Source organism: Lynx canadensis, chromosome B4 (genome assembly GCF_007474595.2).
Source record: "Lynx canadensis isolate LIC74 chromosome B4, mLynCan4.pri.v2, whole genome shotgun sequence".
NCBI classification, from domain to species: domain Eukaryota; kingdom Metazoa; phylum Chordata; class Mammalia; order Carnivora; family Felidae; genus Lynx; species Lynx canadensis.
Window position 1 is genome coordinate 135,409,374 of NC_044309.1, and position 21,305 is coordinate 135,430,678.

General features: G+C 57.4%; 1 protein-coding gene across 1 annotated transcript; it reads left to right on the forward strand.

The window, feature by feature from the left end:
• The first annotated feature begins 2,007 nt into the window (after positions 1-2,007).
• Positions 2,008-20,082, forward strand: BIK (BCL2 interacting killer). The gene is made up of 6 exons (XM_030320854.1): positions 2,008-2,244; positions 7,966-8,146; positions 16,442-16,582; positions 17,966-18,073; positions 18,817-18,934; positions 19,560-20,082. Exons 1-6 carry the CDS (start codon positions 2,067-2,069, stop codon positions 19,644-19,646), a joined length of 813 nt encoding a protein of 270 aa, XP_030176714.1. The 5' UTR covers positions 2,008-2,066; the 3' UTR covers positions 19,647-20,082.
• The last annotated feature ends 1,223 nt before the right edge of the window (positions 20,083-21,305 follow it).

Below are 21,305 nucleotides of genomic sequence, written 5' to 3' on the forward strand. Positions count from 1 at the left end.
GATGATTCAGTCTTTGTGGGGCTTACAGGTGATGGGATTTGGGGGTCCTCAGAGGATTACAAAATGTAAGAGGCCAGAAGAGCCCCCAGAGAGGGGCCCCTGAAGCTTCAGCTCTGTTGTTTACTAAGGATTATCTGTTGGTGGTCACAGATCATTATCTCCTCTGATCCTCCCTATAGCCCTGCCTGGTGTGGGGTGGGGTCAGCCCATTTCACTGATAACACTGAAGGAAAAGTGGGCATCACTGCCTGTCACTCCAGAAGTGGGAGGAAGGGGTCAGGGGGCCCCAACGGTAGCAAACGGCAGAACCCAGGGGGGAGGGGAGCTCCCCTGGACCCGCAGTTCTGCCTTCAGAGACTCGTAAACAAGCCTTGTTGTTGTGTTCTTGGAAAAGCGGTTACTTTGTAATCCTAGCCCGACCTCTGCCTTTCTCTGCCTCCATCACCCTCCCGTGCTGCAGTTCTGGGATCGGTCCTACCCCTCCCTAACCGGCCCCAGGGCTGAGTCCCACCCTACTTAGAAACTTTCCCATTCTCCTCCCTCAATAGGGTCTTTGCCCCCCCCCCCACCCCCATTTCTCCCCAGCCCAGGAGCCCCAGGGCAGGGCCGGCTGCTCCCATTTGGAAGGCAGCAGGGGAATGGGGGGGGGGGGGTGCCGCGATGGTGCAGGTAGGAGTGGGGTGGGAAGGCCCAGCCTTGGATGCTGCTGATGCTATTTCTACCGGTCTTAGTTTTCATATTTGTGAAATAGGTTCAAAAATACCTAATTCCAAGTGGGTGCCAGAGCCTGGGGGAGGAGGGAATGGGGAAGTTTTTGTTGTTTGGTAAGCAATCTCTGTACCCAGAGCGGTGCTCGAACCGTGGACCCGGAGAGCAGGAGTCCCTAGGTCTGCCCACTGAGCCAGCCAGGAAAGGGGGGTTTTTAATGGGTCTAGAGCTTGTTTTACAAGATGGGTGATGGTGATCGCTGGACACTATGAATGTATTTAATACCACTGAACAGTACACTTAAAAATGGTCACTATGGCAAATTCTGTTATGTGTATTTGACCACAATGAAGAAAATTGAGAGAAGCAAAACAAAACCCAACTCCCGAAACTGCTAGCACAGAAAGCATGTATATATTTGAGGATTTCCACTGCCCTTTAGCCAGTCGTTTGGTCCTCTCTAACCCTCAGTTTCCTCATCGGTAAAATGGGCACGAAAAAGCAGCACCGAGCGCTTAGGACCGCGTGGAGGGCGACGCGGGACCATCCATGTAAGGATCCTGGGTCATAACACCCAAATTCAGCCAGCGGATGGGCCCACGAATCCTCCCCGGGGCCCACTGTGCGCACCGCCGTGCGGGGAACCCGCGCACACGCCAAACAAGCTTGCAGACGGCCGCGGGCAGGCAGCAAACAAGTAAACATCACACTTGTAGCAGTTCTGTTACCCCTGGGACCCGGGTCCCGGGTTCCGAGCTCCTCTCCGGGGAGGCGGCCCCGGGGGCGGGCCGGGGCGGGGCCCGGCGGTTTATACGCTCGCGCGCCGGCCGGCGGCCGCAGACAATACGCTTCCCGGCCCGAGCGCTCCGGACGCCGCCACCATCGCCGCCGCCGCCGCCACCGCCACCTCCGACTCGAGGTGAGTCCGAGCCCTGCCGCCCCCCGGCTGTGGCCCCAGCCCCTCTGCCCTGCGCCCCCGCGCCAAGCCCGAGCCCGGCAGGTGAGCGCGCAGAGAGCGGCTGGAAGGTGGGGGACCTGTGCCCAGGGTTTTCCGTCCCGGGCAGCTGTCGGTGTGTCACTTTCGGGCGACGTTTCGGGACGCTGGCTGCGTAACGCACCCTCTCTGGCGGGGTCTCCAGGTCCCCGCCGGCGACTGTACCAGCCGCAGCCCGCGCGGGCCTCAGCTCCGCCTCCGTGCAATGGGGCGCCCCGCCCCGAGGGCCGGATACCCCGTCGCCCCGCACCGCCCACCGGCTCGGCCTCCCGGGGCCCGGCTCCCACCGCCCGCGAACCGGGCCGGAGCGCGGGACCGCCAGCCCCCGGCCGCACGGCCCGGTGTCCACCCGGAGTCCGGGAAGATGGCGTCGGGCGCTGGCCCCCGCCGGGACCCGGGGCGCCCCGAGTCGCCCCGAGTCGCCGCGCACCTGCCAGGGGCCGGAGAAGGGCTTTCTTGTGGCCGCGGGGAAGTCCGGAACAGGAACTGCGCGCGGAGCGGGGGCGCGGCCGCCGCCCGGCACCTGCCCTCCGCCTGCACAGGTGCGCCCGCCGGCGTCGCAGACCCGCTGGAGGGGCCGCGGGCGCGGTCCAGCCGGTGGCCCAGAGGGGTCCCGCCGCCAGCCCCGCGCGGCCAAAACAAGGCCGGGGACGCTTGGTGTGTGTGGGGGGGGGGGCGGTGTGCGCCGGCCTTGGTTTGCTTTCGCTACGAGCCCCGGCCTCCTGGGCGCGAAACCGCTTTGTAAAACCGTTAATCGTTACTGTAATTTTCGCTGGCAGGAGCCACCCCGGGGTGGGGGGGCGGCGGGGGCGGGACGTTGTTGCTGCTGCTGCGGTTGTAACACTTTCCCCAGCACCTACCGTGGCCGGGCCCTGGAGCGGGTCTTCTTCGAGCTGCTCTCCAGCTCCCCAGGAAGGGAGGCTTATCAGCTTTCTCCTTCCCGCGCGAGGAGGGGGGCGCACAGGGGAGCTCTGTGCCGGCCTCGTTTGCGCATGGAGAGTCGGTTCCAGGAGGCGGCCTGCAAGCCGTCAAGGCAGAAAGCCCAGAGCCGTTGTCTGGAAGCCCCGCCAGACCTCTCCACCCGGCCACTTTCCAACGGTGTCTGTCTTAGACGGGCCCCTCGGCCTTCTGAGCCTCAGTTTGCCCGTTCTGTGAAATGGGTCTGCGAGGCTTCCCACCAGGTGTGGGCAACGCCCACCCAAGTGATGGTGGCTGTCTGTGGCCTCCCTTAGAGTGAACGCTCCAACCTTATTTCTACTTACCTTGGGCATGCCGTTGGGGTGATTCTTCGGAGTGGCGCATCGTAGGAGTTTACTAGTGTGGTTTTGCACTGGCTCTTTAAATGGTCTGTCTGAGGCTGTAGCTGGGTCTGGATCCCAGCTTCAGCACCCGGCTGGTGCCGCCCCTCTTGCCTTCCCGCTCCAGGATTTGGGGGATTTCCCACCATTTTAAGCTCAAGGTCACAGGGCTGTCACTGATGGCTTTGGCTGTGGCCGCTTGAGCTTTACCAGCCTTACGCGGTACAAGTTTATTTTTGCCTGTTTTTGGTTTAAAGTGTCTAAAGCATCTGGGGAGACTGGCTTCCAGGGTGTGGGCTTTCAGCCAGGGCCTCAGAACGCCCTCTGGGCAAGAAACCTGTTTCATCAACCTTCTAAGATGGCTGCCAGGTGACTTTTTTTCCCCCCCTTTTTTTGGTGGGAACTACCTCGGCAAGGATGTTTCTGCAAGCACCAGGGATCCTGTGAGGCCCTCTATGGGATGGCGAGAGGCCTGAAAGAAAAGGAGTGATGATAGACTTAGCGCAGTCCCTAGGGGCATGTGGGTATCAGACTCGTCATCTCTTCCCTGTCTCGGTTCCATGCTGCCTCCTCTGAGCAGTCTTTCCTGATTACCTCATCAAAGGTGCAGCCCTTCCTCTCTTTCTGCCAGTGCCTCTGAGCAAGGACCCCAGTTTACATTTTCTCGGGACACTAAAGAGATTGTGCTACCCTTTTGTGCTTAGTGACCCTGGCCTGCAGCTCCATGAGAACAGGAGGACCGAATGTCACCCTTAGTGGAGTATCCCCAGCAGCTCACAGCCTGGGCATGCTGGGAAGAAGCTGGATGGAGGGTTGTATGCGTGTTAATTATCCTAAGGTTTTTTTTTTTTTTTTTTTTTTTTAATGTTTATTCAGTTTTGAGAGCGAGCATGAGCGGGGGAGGGACAGAGAGAGAGGGAGACACAGAACCTGAAGCGGGCTCCAGGCTCCGAGCTGTCAGCACAGAGCCCGACGCGGGGCTCGAACTCACGGACTGCGCGATCGTGACCTGAGCCCAAGTGGGCCGCTTAACCCACTGAGCCACCCAGGCGCCCCCGTATCTTAAGTGCTATTAGGTGGGTATGAAAGCTGGGTTCACGGAGCTGCAAAGAAAGCAGCGAGCAGTGTCAGCCCAGTTCAGTTCTCTTCCGATCGGCCCTCTAACTTATGGAAGGGGCTGCTGGGGGATGGCTCCATCCGCTGGTGAGCCTTGAAGCTGACCCCCGAGGTATTTTCTCCTCTCCCTGGAAAGCATCCTGTTTTTAGCGAACCCTATTAAGTTTGCAGACAATTAATGGCTTCTTGCTTCCCCTTGCCTCCAACCTAGTGGATCCCACGAGAGTCCGGCTGTTTGTTCTCCCTGCTCAGAACAATTCCAAGAGGTTTCAAGGAAGTTCCCGGCACGCTCGGGTTTTATTGTGGGTCGCGGCCAGGAAGCCTGCAGCGGGTCCGGAGTGGACACAGGCAGCCACTCCCTCAACTTTTTGTCCTGCCGCTGGTTGGCCGGGGCCAGGCCCTGGGAGACATACAGAATGTAAGCAAATAAGGCCACGGCCCCCAGTTCCTTGTTGGCACCGAGGCCGGCGGGAGCGAGGCCGGGGCTGGGTGGGCAGCTGATTTTCGTAGTGTCAATATTAGGATGTGACAATACAAAACACCCACCGGGCCTTGCCGGGCAGCGCACGGTAAACCTGTTTTTCTGGAGGTGGGAGAAGGTACCTTGTCACCCGGACTGAGAGGAAAGTGCAAGCTTGGTAGCCAAGAGCGACCCGTCTGGCTACTTGGGGGGGCGTCACTGTGACATGAAGTTTTAGGCTGGCGAGTTCCTGCCCCCCCACCCCCACCCCAAGTTGGCACTCGTGTGCCTGTGGCTTGGAGCTCAGAAGAGGCCGAGTTCAGAAGGGGAGGGCACCGATCTGCCGGACTGCCCATACGCAGACAGTGACGCGTCAGGAAAATCCCAGCTCTGACTGGGAGGTGGTTAGCATGGTATGCACCTCCCCCGAGCCCCGGGTCCCAGGTTCGTGATGGTTTCTCATTAGGGAGCACTGACTGTATACAATGCACGCAGCCTCGGCCTCCTTCTCAACAACTGCCCTTCCTAGTGGGCTCTCAAAAGGTGAGGGTCTCCTAGCCAGGAATTGCTTGTCCCTGTGATCTGTCCCTCGATCGGTTTTACAGTCTATTACCTGCCTCCCCTGCCCCCTCATTGTCCCTGTTCACTAGGTCCCTGCTCTGAACTGGGGCAGACAGACAGGTAAACATTTAATGAGACTATCAATGGGCTAGGTGCCCAATCCAGGTCTGTTTGCCCAAGGTGCTGGGATAACTCAGATGAGGGGCAGTTAATTCTGTCTTGGGGAGGGCAGAGAGGAGGTGGGCTCTGGGCTGGGTCTGAAAGAAGGAGCAGGCACCCCCCCCCCCACCCGCCATGCCAGCCTGGGGAGGCAGAAGGAGGCCAGAAGGTCAGGTTGAGGGTTCAAAAGGGCCAGGGTGGCTGGCCTCTGGGGACCTGAGGACTTTGTCCTAGGGAGGAAATGGGAGTCCCCAAAACTACTGACCAGGATTCGGGGAGTAGTTAAAACTCCTCTACACTGAGGGAACACCCAAAACTCTGGAAGAAAGGATCCCTGAGGGCTGTGTCTCTCTCCCTGGGCCCTTCAGACCTCGGGCCTAGCAGGGCACTGTCTTTGACTCCTTTTATTTTATTTATTTTTTTTTTTCAACGTTTATTTATTTTTAGGACAGAGAGAGACAGAGCATGAACGGGGGAGGGGCAGAGAGAGAGGGAGACACAGAATCGGAAGCAGGCTCCAGGCTCTGAGCCATCAGCCCAGAGCCCGACGCGGGGCTCGAACTCACGGACCGCGAGATCGTGACCTGGGTGAAGTCGGACGCTTAACCGACTGCGCCACCCAGGCGCCCCAATTTTTTTTTTTTTTTTTTTTCAACGTTTTTTTTTTTTATTTATTTTTGGGACAGAGCGAGACAGAGCATGAACGGGGGAGGGGCAGAGAGAGAGGGAGACACAGAATCGGAAACAGGCTCCAGGCTCCGAGCCATCAGCCCAGAGCCCGACGCGGGGCTCGAACTCACGGACCGCGAGATCGTGACCTGAGCTGAAGTGAGTCGCTTAACTGACTGAGCCACTCAGGCGCCCCAGTTTTGGTAATTTTATGTTTCAAGGAATGTTTCCATTTTATATAAATGGTCAGATATATTGGCATACACATTAGGATTGCTACATCTTTAAAAAATTTTTTTTTTTTCAACGTTTATTTATTTTTGGGACAGAGAGAGACAGAGCATGAATGGGGGAGGGGCAGAGAGAGAGGGAGACACAGAACCGGAAACAGGCTCCAGGCTCTGAGCCATCAGCCCAGAGCCCGACGCGGGGCTCGAACCCGCGGACCGCGAGATCGTGACCTGGCTGAAGCCGGACGCTTAACCGACTGCGCCACCCAGGCGCCCCTATTTGACTCCTTTTAAACACATGGTAAGAACTTACTGTAATTAGTTAATGCTTCTTTAATGATTTTATTTATTTACTTTTCATGTTTATATTTTGAGAGCAAGAGAGAGCCGGGGAGGGGCAGAGAGAAAGACCAAGGATCAGAAGCAGGCAGCCGGGGCCCAATGCAGGGTTCGAACTCCTAAACGGTGAGGTCATCAAAACCAATGCTCAGGGGCGCCTGGGTGGCGCAGTCGGCTGGGCGTCCGACTTCAGCTCAGGTCACGATCTCACGGTCCGTGAGTTCGAGCCCCGCGTCGGGCTCTGGGCTGACGGCTCGGAGCCTGGAGCCTGTTTCCGATTCTGTGTCTCCCTCTCTCTCTGCCCCTCGCCCGTTCATGCTCTGTCTCGCTCTGTCCCGAAAATGAATAAACGTTGAAAAAAAAAAAAATTAAAAAAAAAAAAAAAAACCAATGCTTAGACTGAGCCACTCAGGAACCCCTAAAGATTTTATTTTCATTTTTAAAAAATTTTATATTTTAAGTAATCTCCGCACCCAGCGTGGGGCTTGAACTCACAACCCCCAGATCGAGAGTCACATGCTCCACTGACCGATCCAGCCAGGCACCCCCACCGCCGCCAGAACTCATTTTATTTTTTTATTTTTATTTTTTTTTAATTTTTTTATTTTTTAAATTTTTTTTTCAACGTTTTTTATTATTTTTGGGACAGAGCGAGACAGAGCACGAACGGGGGAGGGGCAGAGAGAGAGGGAGACACAGCATCGGAAACAGGCTCCAGGCTCTGAGCCATCAGCCCAGAGCCCGACGCGGGGCTCGAACTCACGGACCGCGAGATCGTGACCTGGCTGAAGTCGGACGCTTGACCGACTGCGCCACCCAGGCGCCCCTCTTGGGCCTCTTTTAGAAGAACACTGATCCTGGGGTGCCGGGGTGGCTCTGTCGTCGGTTAAGCGTCCGACTTTTTTTTTTTTAATATTTGAGATAGCACAACTGGGGTGGGACAGAGAAAGAGGGACAGACACAGAATCCGAAGCAGGCTCTGAGCTGTCAGCACAGAGCCCGATGTGGGGCTTGAACTCCCAAACTGTGAGATCCTGACCTGACGTGAAGTCGAAAGCATCCCACTCCTGATTTCAGCTCAGGTCATGATCTCTTGGTTCCTGGGTTCGAGCCCCATGCTAACAGGATAGAGCTTGCTGGGGATTCTCTCTCTGTGCCCCCCCCCCCCCCCCCCACTCTATTGGTGCATGTGCGAGCTCTCTCTCGAAATAAATAAGTAAACATGAAAAAAAGAGCACTAATCCCATTAGTGGAGCCTGCCTGATCTAATTGCCTCTCAAAGACCCCGCCTCCCGATACTGTCACCCTCTGCATTAGGTTTTCAACGTGTGAACTTGGGAGTGGGTACAAACATCCAGAGCACAGCAAACTGGGGTAAAGCCAATTGCAAAATCAGTCGCCAAGAGAATTCTTGTGTTGTACTTTCTCTAGGTTGGAGTGTCTTGAGCAGGAAAGGACATAAAAGAAAATCTCCCCGAGGCCTGTTTTCCAAACGTGGAATTAGGGGTCCAGAGGGGCTAAGGAACTTGTCCAGAGCCAAACGGGCAAGCTGGCCTAGGACCCAGGTGGCCCAGCAGCCGAGTGCCCCGTGGCACAGTGTCCCTGTGCATAGGTAATGAACAGAAGCAGTGAGACGTGGGTATTTGCATAAATGCATCACAGAGGATCCTCTTCTTGCCATGACTTCTTTCCCTGTTGCCACGCCGACCCTCCTCTTTCCATTTTCGTGGTGGCCGACCTGACCGGGTGTGGATGGGATGGCGGGGGAGGGGGCGGGGAATGATGCACTGGTTTTGCATCATTTCCACTAGCAAACATTCCTGAGCGTACTGATGAATCGGGCCCAGCTTGGGGCTCCGGGGACCTGGAGTTGAATCAAGCCCGAGCAGACTCCCGCCGGACTTTGACCTAAGCCGGCTGTAGCGGCCAAGAAAGTGTCTCGAGTCGGAGGCCAGGTTTAATGCAGCTCCCGCCCTCGCCTCGGGTGCGGGACAAGCTCTTCCCAGTTCTAAACCTCATATGAGTGGTGGGTGTTCCTCTGCCTCCCAGAAGGGTCAGGCCTGTAAAGTGCCTGATGCCGAATACTGCACACGCGTGGTTTACATTCGCCGTCATGCCAGCCTGCCCGCTCATGTGCTCGGAAGGCACGATGCTCAACGATGTATCGGGCCGTGACTGGGCCCTGCACACGGCCCCAGCATGCCCGTTGCGTCACTGTTCAGTGGGGAAACTTATCTGGCGTTTCAGGCCCCAGCAAGGCTTTTTTTTCTCGTAATTGTCAAAGCTGCCTTCCTTTTTCTAGTATCGTCAACCTGCGTTGCTAGGCCGATGTATTTTTGGAGCCCGGGGGTGGGGAGCATGATTGGGTGGCCGAGAGGCTCCGAATTTCCGTTCTCAACCTTCCTGATCCCCCGTCGGTGAAGTGGGGCAGACACCTCCTCCTGAGGGAGGCTGGGCTCAGCAGCTGCACAAAAGAAGGACGTGGGATCCCCGAGAGCCCTTAGCAGCAGGCCCAGAGAGGACAGTCCTTGCCCGAGGCCACAGAGGCCAAGCCGAGATGGGCCACCTGGGTTCAAGTGGGTCAGGCCAGCATCTGCGCTGGGGTTCCGGGGGTGGAGGGCTGCGGGGCTGTGGCTCCCGGGGCCCATTCCAAGCTGCCACTTTCCGGATCACCGAACAACTCCCACAACCCTCCAGGGGTGAATTTCCAACTTGTCTTTCTACCTGAAACCCCTTTCTGCCTCTTTCCTTCTCTTTCCTTTTTCTCTCGCTGCTCCCTGTCTCCCCCCCCCCCCCCCAGTTAATTTCTCCATCACTCAAGGGAAGTGAGCCCTGCCTGCCTCAGAGGAGCGGTTTTGGGCATCTGCAGGTTCCTAAGGGTGGAGGCTGGAGGCCAGACTTCCCCCACCAGGTGGGGAGGGTGGGTTGGCGACTTGATTCCTGAAATAGACCCTTAAGACAAATTATTTCCATTTCAGAAAAATTCCAGCTGTTAACCCCAGAACAGTTTTTGCTTTATTTTTTGAATCTACGATCACAGCACGTGGGTGATAGTAAAGGTTCGAGAACACAAAAGCGTATAGTTAAAAAGATTCAGTCCCCTTCCCCGCCCCTGCTCTGTCCCAGAGCGACCCCTTCCCCTCTTCACTAATCTCCTTGCCTCTTTCAGGAGATGATCTGTGCAGATAGAAGTGTTTGTCTGTTTATGTCCTTTATTGTTTACACACGCTGGGCAATACAGTTACAGTTACGAGCTGTTCTGTTCCCTGCTGTGTGCATGTAGCCATGTGCTTTCAAGATCCTGGCACATCAGCGCTCACAGGTTGGTTGCTTATGTTTTTCAAGGCTGCCGGGTACATGCAGGGGTCTGTACAGGAACAGTCCTAGAAACCAAAGGTTCTGTGCACTTGCTACTTTGGTAGATACTAATCTCCCACTCTCCTGGGTTTGTTGATTCCTTAACCAGCTTTGGAGCCCCTGCTGCGGGGCAGAAAGGGGGCAACAGCTGTATCTGTTAATCTTACTCTTTGCTCTGGAGGGTGTGCTATTTCCATGCAGAAGAGCCCTCTCTGAGCTAGGCTCAGAATTAGGTGACTGGTCCTGGTCACACAGCGGTGGCAGAACTGGGACTGGAAGGAACCTGGGTCTGTCTCGGCTGAGGTCAGGGCTTTAATGCTTGAGCGAGCACGTGATGCTTTGAGCGCTGGGTGCTCTGTAAACCAGGACCCCACTCCCGTCGTGGGCAGCGGCAGGGCTGGGGATTGGGTCAGGTGTGGGTGGGAAGCCCCGATGGAAAAATACTGAACTGAGGACCCAGGGTTTCTCGGCTGGGTCCACCCCGCAGCCACTGGCCCCGTACCCAGGACTCCAGTGACCTGTGGGAATTGATGGGGCTCCAGGGGTGTGGCCACCTGTTCCAAGGCATGCAGGGACACATGGCAAGGCTGGGCTTGGGGAGACTCAGGAAACTGCAGGCTGCTGGGTCCAGAGCCCGCCCCTCACCATCTCCCAAGCCCCGCAGGTGTCCTTGTGGCTGTGTGGGCTGCACTCTTCTGCCCAGAGGCGAGATTGGCATCCCCAGCTCTGCCAGTAAAAGAGCGCTCCTGGCTGGTGTTTCCACGGAATGTGTAGGAGGGTGAGCGTGTGGGCTGCAGCCTGGGTGGGGACGCATGGCTAGGTGCGCCTGCCTTTTTGCAAATCTGCTGGAAGAAAAATAGATGCTTAAGAGCAGTCCAGGCCCCTGGGCCACCAGTGACCTCAGTAACGGCCTTTGTCTGGTCATTTGACAAACGTGCTCTGTGCCGTGTGCCGGAAGCCAGAGATCAGTGACGATGGCAAGCGCCCGGTTTGTCACCTTACGTGGTGTTGGTGTCGGGACATTAACATTACTCTTTTATCTCTCGGTTGTTATTTTTTTATTTAAAAAAAATTTTTTTAATGTTTTATTTAGTTTGAGAGAGACAGAGCATGAGCGAGGGAGGGTCAGAGAGAGAGACACAGACACAGAATCTGAAGCTGTCAGCACAGAGCCTGGCGCGGGGCTCGAACCCACGAACCACGAGACCATGACCTGAGCTGGAGTCGGAGGCTTAACCGGCTGAGCCACCCAGGCGCCCAAGTATCCTCATTTAGAAGGGGGAGAAGCTGGCGGCACAGAGAGTCCATGCGCTAAACCCCCAAAGAGGAAGAAACAGCAACTCAGTGTGGTCGGTTGGAGATAGAAGGGACCAGGGACAGGGGCTGCCTGAGCTCCCTGAGCGCCCCCCTAGCCTGGCTCAGAGGACCTAGGAAGGCAGTGCCGGGGGCTGAGCTCTCGGCAGAGCGTGGTTCACGGAAGCACGTGGTCTTAAGTGTGTGGGAACCTTGGCCAAGGTTGGATTGGCAGTGCTGGGGCCGGCGAGGTGGCCAGGGGGAGAAGAGAGGGCCCTGATAGCCACATGCCGCAGCTCCCGAGGGGACTGGGGAGCCGAGTGGAGCGGTGGCCGGGTCAGATCTAAGGCTGCTGCACGGAGATCAGATTGGAGAGATTCTGGTGGAGACTGGAGGCCGGCTGGGCATCTACGGAAGAGCCGGGCGGGAGGTGACCAGCTCTGGGCTCCCCTGGGGCGGTGGGACTGCTTCAGGGACCTTGGCTCCCACCTCCCTGACCACACTCTGATTTCTCCCCCTCAGATCTATAGCCCTAAGGCCCACCCAGGCCTGGCTGGGTGAGCATTTCCTGAGAATCCTTGCACAGGGCTTAAGTCAGGGCCAAGTTGGGGCCGGACAGAAGTAGGTGCTCAGACATCAGTCTGGATTATCGTAGGCAGTTTGTGCAGCTGCTTGCCTGGAAAATGAACCCTATTAGTTTGGGGTCATTAATCCCCAACTGATAGATGAGGAAACTGAAGGCCTTGCCCGAGCAAGTGACCACTGGGGTTAGGAGGTTCACCCAAGACTCCCCCCACCTGTCCAGAGGGTCCCATGGTGGAAGCTTAGCTCCAGGGAGCAAGCACAGACCTGGAGAGGGGAGCCTGTCCCCGGTGTCTGTCCCCGGTCAGCTCAGACTGGAGGTCAGTCTGGTGGGCTCGGGGGACCCTTAGGAGAGGACGGTGTAGACCCTGCCCCCAAACAGTTCAGTCTGCTGGGGCCGTCCCACCCCACCGCACACCCAGCCCTGGAGCCAGTGAGACGCCCGCCCCGCCCCCACCCCCGCCAGCTGGGGTGCTCGTGGTCACTGTCCCTGGTCAGGCACATGCTCCCGCAGGGCTCGGGGGCCCCATTCCCATTTGGTGCCCAGGGATCCTGGGAGGGTCTGCTGGAGGCAGATGGATGCTGGGACGGTGGACAAAGGGGAGGCTCAGGCTACGTGCCCACCCACCGAAGTCCCGTAGTGGCCCCTTGGCTGCGGGGAGGCAGGGCTTTCCATAGGAGCACACCGCAGCCTCTGGGGAGAGAGCAGGCCCCTTGCTGGGGTGTGGTGTTGAGGGTGAGGGCTGCTGGGGGCGGATGCAAATGAGGGCTGGGGCTGCTTTTCTTGGGGGATTGCCATTTGCATAGACACCAAGCTCCCTGGGGCCTGGGGGCAGCCAGAGGCCCTGGTCCCAATTCCTTAAATGCCACCCGAGAGCAAGCCGAAGGGTGTACTCAGTCCTCAGACTCTGTGCGATGTTAAAATAGCTCAGCTGTGAGAGTTGTCTCTCTCCGGGTCCTTCATGCCCTTTGCTGAAGTTTGATACGTTTTCCTTTGTAAAAATTTTTTTAAAAGTTTATTTTGAGAGACAGAGTGAGTGAGCGGGAGAGGGGGAGAGAGAATTCCAAGCAGGCTGTGCACTGTCAGCACAGAGCCCAGTGTGGGGCTTGAACCCACAAACAGCAAGTTCATGGCCTGAGCTGAACCAAGAGTCAGACACTTAAGCAGTTGAGCCACCCAGGTGCCCCTTACATTTTTCTCCATAAAAGCTTTAAGGATTTAAAATTTTTTAAAATTTTTATTTGAGGGGCGCCTGGGTGGCGCAGTCGGTTAAGCGTCCGACTTCAGCCAGGTCACGATCTCGCGGTCCGTGAGTTCGAGCCCCGCGTCAGGCTCTGGGCTGATGGCTCGGAGCCTGGAGCCTGTTTCCAATTCTGTGTCTCCCTCTCTCTCTCTGCCCCTCCCCCGTTCATGCTCTGTCTCTCTCTGTCCCAAAAATAAATAAAAAACGTTGAAAAAAAAATTTTTAATTTTTATTTGAGAGAGAGAAAGTGAGTGAGTAGGGGAGGGGCAGACACAGAATCTGAAGCAGGCTCTGAGCTGTCAGCACAGAGCTTGACGCGGGGCTCGAACTCACGGATCGCGAGATCATGATCCGAGCCAAAGTTGGATGCTCAACCGACTGAGCCATCCGGGCGCCCCAGTCATGTTTAAAAAAATCAGATTCATTCCTGGGGCGCTTGGGTGGCTCCGTGGGTTAAGCGTCCAACTTCAACTCAGGTCATGATCTCGCGGTTTGTGGGTTTGAGCCCCACGTCGGGCTCTGTGCTGACAGCTCAGAGCCTGGAGGCTGCCTTGGATTCTGTGTCTCCCTCTCTCTCTGCCTCTCCCTGGCTCATGCTCTGTCTCTCCCTGTCTCAAAAATAAATAAAAACATTGAAAAAAAAAAAAAAGATACAGGGAAGGGGTGCCTGGGCGGCTCAGTCGGTTAAGCGTCTGACTTCAGCTCAGGTCATGATCTCGCGGTTCGTGGGTTCGAGCCCCGCATCGGGCTCTGTGCTGACAGCTCAGAGCCTAGAGCCTGCTTTGGATTCTGTGTCTCCCTCTCTCTGTGCCCGTCCCCCACTCGTGTTCTGTCTCTCCTTCAAAAATAAACATTATTTTTTTTTAAATCAGATTCATTCCTGACTGCAAGCCTTCTATGTCTGCAAATACAGATTTATTTGCTACTGTATTTTCTGGTTGCCTTGTTGCTGTTGGTTTTTGCGTGTTGATCTTGTATCTGGCAACCTTGAAACTCTTCCGTGATTCCAAGAGGTGATTCTCTTTGTTTCCTACGTGAACGTTCATTTCATATCTGCTAGAAATCGTCTTTCTCTGATCCTCTTGAAATGATCGCATTTTGTTCCGTGGCTTGAATATTCTGCGTCTTTTATTATTTCAGCAGTCTAAATGATTTCACTGGTGAGTTCTTTTTTTCCTTAATGTTTGTTTATTTTGAAAGAAAGCTCCAGCAGGGGAGGCACAGAGAGAAAGGGAGAGGGAGAGAGAATCCCAAGCGGGCTCTGCACGGCCAGCACAGAGCCCATCCGACGCCCGGCTCTATCCCACGAACCGTGAGATCATGACCTGAGCGGAAACCACGAGTCGGACGGTTCACCGGCTGAGCCGCCCAGGCGCTCCTCTTTCTTTTTTTTAAAGTCAGCTCTATGCCCAGCGTCAGGCTTGAACTCATGACCCCGGTATCAAGAGTCATGCCCCAGAGACTGAGCCAGCCAAGTGCCCCACACCTCGTAGTTTTTAACTGCTACCTAGCGTTCCCCGGAACAGATGAATAAGGATTATGCACTCAGAACGGTGCCTGTGCTGCTAGGTTGCTGGCAGCAACGTTTCGGGTTTTTAGAAATGCCACCTGACCCTCCCTGTTGGGGGCGTGCTGGCCTGATGGTGTGGGAGGGAGTCGCTGGGTCTCAGGCCTGCAGGTGCCCTCAGCAGGTGGTAGCACCCCCGCAACCCCCCCTCCCCCCCGACCAGGTCTGACCCGACGGCTCCTTTCAGCCCACAGGGGATGGTGCTGCCCTGACAGGTGCGGTGACATATGTCAGGCCACGGGCTCTTTGTGGCCGTTGTGGCTGTGTTTACACGTCTGATTTCTCCAGCCCTCGCTCCTGCTACGGCTGCCTTTCAAGCTGGGCTTTCATCTGGAACAGACGTGAGCCTACTGGCTTCCCTTTAGGAAACCGAAGCAGCCCTCTTGAGGCCAATTCTGGGCATTTAGTCTCTCTGGAACAATGCTGTTCTTGTGTGGTGTCCTTTCTCAAAGGCCAGAGTGCCCCAGCCCCTCAAATCTCAAATACCCGTCTGCGCCCTTGATGACATCACAGCGCGCCCAAATCTGACCGTGTTTTGGATGCTGTGTTGAGAATAACCTGTCTAGACTTGCCCTTCAACACCTGGAGGACCCAAACTCTCTTCTCTGCTCCCGTGAAGCTGTGTCCTGTCTTTGTGTTTCCAGTCATCACCCTTTAATGCTGAAAGCAAGTTGTGTGCGCACTCTGGCGTAGACCCGGTGTCCCCGGAGGGTCCCCGCGTTCATTCAGGGATGAACATTGTTCACCCTGGACCTGGGGAGCAGTGAGACTTCACTCTCTCTCTTCTTGGCTTAATCCTGAACTTTTCTAAGCCGCCGGTGTCCTCTTACTAAATACCTGCCTTGAAGGTTAGGGATCCAACGAGATGACGAGAAGGTTCTATCAACTCAGGGCAGGCTAACGTGAAGAATCAGAAAAAATCGTAACGCCCAGGCCGTTATCGTAAGACAGTGGGTTGAAGTGCAAAGGTCATAACAATTGGTGCCCGTTCCCGCAGCATCACACCTACTAAGTGACACAGCTGGGATTTGAACTCGGGTCCTTTGGGTCCACATCCTTCATCATATTCTGGACCTACGGCTGTTCGGTACGGTGTGGGGTAAATTGTGGCGAATCGGGTCACAGAATCCTACCTATCACCGGCGACGACTTGGGAGTCCACAATTGGACTAGGAGTGCTAAATACGTGAATGGTGATTTGAATGTGTTGAGTTTTCTTTTTCTTTTAAGACCTTTTTTTTTTTTTTTTTTTTTTTAATTTGTAATGTTTATTTTGAGAGGGAGAGAGACAGAGAGAGAATGAGTGGGGGAGGGGCAGAGCAAAAGGGAGACAGAATCTGAAGCAGGCTCTCCACCGTCCGCACAGAGCCCGACGTGGGGCTCGAACTCACCAACCGTGAGATCATGACCTGAGCTGAAACCAGGAGCTGAAATCAAGAGTCAGACGCTCAACAGACTGAGCCACCCGTGTGCCCTGGGTTTTATTTTTCTTCCACAACTGGGCTGGCTGTGGCTTGTGTTTTTGCGAGTGTTGGATCATGCCATCAGAGAGCCGGGCTCTGTCCCTGTCTCCTCTGCATATTCTTGGCACGCTGGGTATCCTTAATGTTCAACACCCTGGGGTCATAAAATGGCTGCTGCCGCCCCAGCCTTCACTCGTGTGTTGAAGGCAGCAAGGAGGGGCAAGAGCCGCCCTGGCTGAGGCCGCTCCCTTTCAACTCCCGCGTCAGACTTCTGAGGCCTCGTTGACCGGAACTGGGTTATGTGCTCCCCACCAACTGCAAGGCATGCTGGGAAAGTGAGGACGGGAGAGTCCCGGTTGGCTTAGACGCACCAGGACTCAGTCAGTGTCTCTCTCCCCCAGGGAAGAAATGTCTCACGCAGGACCCCTCTCCAGGAACGTCTTTTTGAGCACCTTCCTGCAGGAGCATGGCCCGGAAGTTCTGGACGTTCCTGGCATGACCGATCTCGTGGAGTACTATGATCCTGGGCCCTCCCCTAACAGGTAGGTCCCAGTAACCCTCTGGGAGCCCCACCCCACCCCCCATTTCTGGTCAGTGACTTTCAGGATATGGTTAGAAGAGCAGGCCTTGTGGACTCCCTAGGCAGGGCTCCAGAGCGGAAATTCCCTAGGTGTGGTCGTGGAGGCCTTGCCCTGGGCCCGGCAGCTCTGCTCTGATAACCAGCCCACAGAGGCCCTCGGCATCCAGCATATTCCCAGGACTGGTCTCAGCACTGCTACCAAAATGGCTTAGACCTGTGGCTTTAGGGCCGGGTGTCTCCTGGCCCTCGGTGACCACGATCACCTCTTCACGGCCTTCTGAGTTGGTTCCACATTTTAGAAAATCAAGATGGAGCCTGAGGCGACTTCCCACATGGCTCCTGTTAGGGCGGCAAAGGAGGGGTCTTCCCAGGATCAGCCCCTGGCTTCTGGATGGTTCTCTTCTGCCTTAGGCCTCAGGATTGATTCTCTTCATCTCTGTTAGGCCCTGGACCTGGGCACCGGGGCTGGTTTGGGATCTTAGAGCTGGAGGGACCTGAAAACCTGCTTCCTCTTCTGTCCCTGCTCCACTCGTAGATGGCAACAGGGGACGTTCCGCCTGGGGCAGTGTTTTGCTGAGGTCCCACAGGGTATTGGGATAGAGGTGGGCCCTCAACCCTCCATCGGACCTTTCAGCACCGCTGGAATAAGAGAGCACGGACCCCGGGGAAACTTGGGCAGGTGGCCGGGGCTGAGCCGGGATCCGCTGGGAGGCCTGTCTGCCTGGAAATTCCCAGATGGAGTGTGCGGGCGGACCCCCGAGAGCAGGGCTGAAGCCGGCCCACTGCCCGGAAGGTGTCGGATTTGGAGATCAGGTGTGAGCGCGGGCACCTCTTTCCATCCGCGATTCCAGTCAGTGAGCGTAGGGGCCCGGGAGCCCCTCCTTTCTGAAAGGAGTGAGGACACCAGGAGGTTTGAGGATTGGGAAGCAGGGAGCAGGTCCTAGAACCCCTCCCACCAGGAGGAGGGTAAGTCGAGGCTTCGTAGGAAGCCAGTCCCAGTGATCCAGGGGGCTCAGAGCCCCAACCTGCCTAGCCCCCGCTGGGTGGTCTCTCCAACCTTGAGTTGCCCTTGGAGGGGAGGGGGAGGCTGGAACGGGGTGGGGGGGCACCGCGCTGTTCACGCAGGCGCTAAATGGCTCCCTGCCCTCCCTCGAGGGGCCTGCACGTCAGGGAATGCACCTGCGGACGGGGCCTCGCTGGCTTTTTCTCACCGGCAGGTTCTCTGCTCCCACACCTCGCTCTGTTGCCCCTGGCCTCCCCAGGAACCCGGGCCCGGTGCCTGGTGGGCCTGGGGGCGTGGGGTCAGTGCGCAACCACGCCCCTATTCCCCGTGCCCTCCCTGCAGCAACAGCCCCGACGATGTGGCCATGCGGCTGGCCTTCATCGGGGACGAGATGGAGGGGCGGTGGATGATGCCCCGCGTTGGCGAGCTGCCCGGGATGGCCGTGTACAGGTGAGCGGCGCCCCCAGGCCCTGGGAGGAAATCGCTCCCCTCCCAGGCAGCCCCGAGCCCGCAGCCCCTGCTCGCGGGCACCAGACGAGCGGAACCCGAGTGCCTTTCTCTGCTTCCTCATTGAGCTGAGGCCGAACGTTTCCAAAAGGGCCTTGACCTCACGTGCTGATGGGGAATGCCGAGTGTGCTGGGGGGGGGGGGGGGGGGAGCCGTCTGTGCGTCCTGCGCGGAGGCATCTGTCCTGAGCACGCTGTGCCTTCACGACCTGCCAGCATCTCTGTGGGTTCTCAGAACCTCCCAGAATTTCTCAAGGTGGGGGTGTTCGAGACCAGAGTGAGAGTGGTTTCTTCTTGGTCCCCAGAGAGGCAGCCTTCTGTTGGCGAGCCTGGGCCTCCATCACAACGAAGATCCTCTGGACGGAGGACGTGCTCCCCTGGACCTGCCTCCTTGGGCCCACGGGCAGAGGAGCGTTTTCCACAGGGCCAGCTCCAGAAACCAGACCAAACCCCCAGTGGCCTGGGGGGCGGGGGAAGGAAACAGGAAGCTGGATGAATTTTAGGCCCAGAAACCGCCCATGGAGAGAGGCCCTCATCCATGGAGCCGCCCGGAGAAGGGGGATAGGCTGGCGGTGGACGCGAGGGGACGAGGCCCTCTGCTCCCCACAGGGGTGCCCTGAGATGAAGGCCGTCTCTGTCCCTGTTCCTGCAGTAATGGCCCCGCCTCCCCTCCCATTTGTCTCCCAGCTTGGCCTTCACCTACAACCAGACGGGCCTGAGAGGTGTTCTCAGAAGTCTCATGGATGGTCTGGCCAACCTCAGGGAGAACATACGGATCTGGGGCTTCCTGACCCTCAGGAACAGGGTAAGATCTCGTGACCTTGACTTGTTCCCCTCCACGTGGTGACACGCTCCCTGGGGCATGTCCTCTCGGGGCGCCACAGACCCCACTGACTCCCTGTTGTCTTGTCTTGCCTGCTTCTCCTCTTCGCTACTCGTGCCCGGTCCCAGAGGCCTCTGGCTTTGAGGACTCCATGCTCGAATTCAGGACCGTGTTTGCCGGCGTCCCCGCCTGCCCTCGTGCTTCGTTGGGCAGACGTGACTGGTTCCTCCCTCCTCTGCCCAGCAGGCGCCTCCTCCCCCTGAGCACCTCTCCTCACCCCTCCTCCTTCCTCCGGGGCCCAAGTCCCCAGCAGACTGGCAGCCCGGGTGGCCTGGCTTCTCCTCCTCTGCCGTGTCCTCGGGGGCCTTTGCCCCACCCCACCTGTGCTCTCTTTCTGGCCACCTCGGCCCAGACCTGTCCCGTTCGGAGCGGGGCGCTCCTGTGTCCCCCACCTTCCCTGACTCGTTCTTCCCACCCAACGTCCACCACGCGGGGCTCATCCCCGTGTCCGCGGAGCCGGCGTAGGAGGCGTTGTGGAATGGGCACCCCTGTTCCAGGCTGGAGGTCCTCACCTCTCTCCCCCTCCCCCTCCCCCTTCGTCCCACAGGTGTCCCCCAACTCGGGGCGCGGGCTGGCGCTGTCCCTGCTGCTGCTGGTGTTGCTGCTGGGCTGGGGGCTCCACCTCCTCCAGTGACTGTCCCCTGCTGCTCAGCACGGGGGCGGGGCTGGCCTCGCCCCCCCGACCACCACCCTGGAGGTGGCCTCAGTTGGTTTTGTTGTCTTTTTAACTGTTTTCTGATGATCCCTTTTTTTTTTTTTATATTTAAACTCTGAGTGCTGGGACACTACTGAGGTTTCATACTAGTTTTTTCTTTTTCTTTTTGTAAGAGAAATGAATTCATTATACCTCTGGGGTCGTTACTGGGTAACTGCCCGCGCCAAGGCCTGGCTGGGCCTGCTCTCCGGGTCCCACACCGCGCAGTGGCCGGTCCTTCCTCTAGCAGGTCGGTCACACGGCGGGCAACGGGGGGAGTGCTGGCCGCACCCCCGTGTCTGTGATGCCCGCAGCAAAGAATCTGCTGGAATAGATTTGGGAGGGGTAGGAGAGCTCAATAAAATGTTGGTTTCCAGCTGGTCTCTGGTCCTCTCTGGGGTCTGCAGCATGGGCTCCTCTTGCCCCGCGCAGGAGAGTCAAGGTGGGTAAGGGGGGGCAAGGGGAGCGGGCGGAGAAAGGGCGGGGCGGGCGCCCAGCCACCTGCGCGTGATCACACAGCCTGCAGGCTCTTTCCTGCACCTGCTGTCAGAGTTAGGCCCAACACGATCAGGTTTACTCCTCTGCCCTGCCTGGTGCCTGAAACCTACCGTTAGGGATTATTTCCTTTGGGCTGTCAGTCTCTTATAATTGGGCTGCCTACCCTCCCCGTGTTTGGCCGTGTAGCCTGTGGGGCTACTCACATAGGTGCGGGGGCGGGGGAGAAGGGGCACCAGGGCCAGGCTTCCCACCGTGCGGGCTCAGACTGCCCCAGGCCTAGGCCTAGTGCTCTTTCTAGACCGCCAGGCCCTCCTCCCAGAACTTGTGCTCTGACTCCCTGCGCCTCCACCCACAGTCCCCGATCTCAGATGCCAACGCTGGGCTGGGGTGAGCCACTTGCCTCCAGCCCCTCAGCCCCCCATCTTCTCCAGCCTCCCCTTGCTGTCCCCTCCAGGGCCTAGACTTGGGGAGCCTTCCCTGCCCTCCATTCAACCGCAGAACCGTGCTGCGCCCCACCCTCCAGCCAGGCTGGTCAGGTCCTGCCCACTCCAGCTGCCCCCTCCCACCCTCACAACTGAAGGGACCCTCCCAGCCACCACTGGGCCTCCCAGGCTGCAGCTCTCTAAGGTCTGGCCCTTCGCAGCCTTGAGGCCTGATTTCACCTCCTTCTCCTGTGTCAGTTGTCCCTTGGGGCTATGTCAGGCCCTCCCCGGGCTTCACAGGGCAGGCCCAGAATCCCCCAGTTCCCAGGTCCTCGCTGGGAATGTTCCATCCTGACCCCTCGCTCCACCCAAAGAACACTCCATATCCAGACAGGCACCACTGAGCTTGGAGACCTGGGAGTGACCCAGGGCTTGCCCTGTGTGGGTGCCCTGACCCTAAGGCCCTGGGGATCCACTGTACAATCGGTAGGTCAGGCCGTGGCTAGACCCGTTCTAGAGGCACCTCTTGGTTTTTTTGGTTTTTTGGTTTTTTTGCATTTTTTTTAATGTTCTTATTTATTTTGGAGAGAGAGAGAGGGAGACACAGAATCTGAAACAGGCTCCAAGCTCCGAGCTGTCAGCCCAGAGCCCGACGCGGGGCTCGAACTCACGAACCATG

Coding starts and splice junctions, on each gene's coding strand:
- BIK (XM_030320854.1), top strand. CDS start 2,067: ATGGCGTCGGGCGCTGGCCCCCGCCGGGACCCGGGGCGCCCCGAGTCG. Junction 2,245..7,965: donor CCTGCCCTCCGCCTGCACAG/GTGCGCCCGCCG, acceptor TACTTTCTCTAG/GTTGGAGTGTCTTGAGCAGG. Junction 18,935..19,559: donor TCCTGACCCTCAGGAACAGG/GTAAGATCTCGT, acceptor TTCGTCCCACAG/GTGTCCCCCAACTCGGGGCG.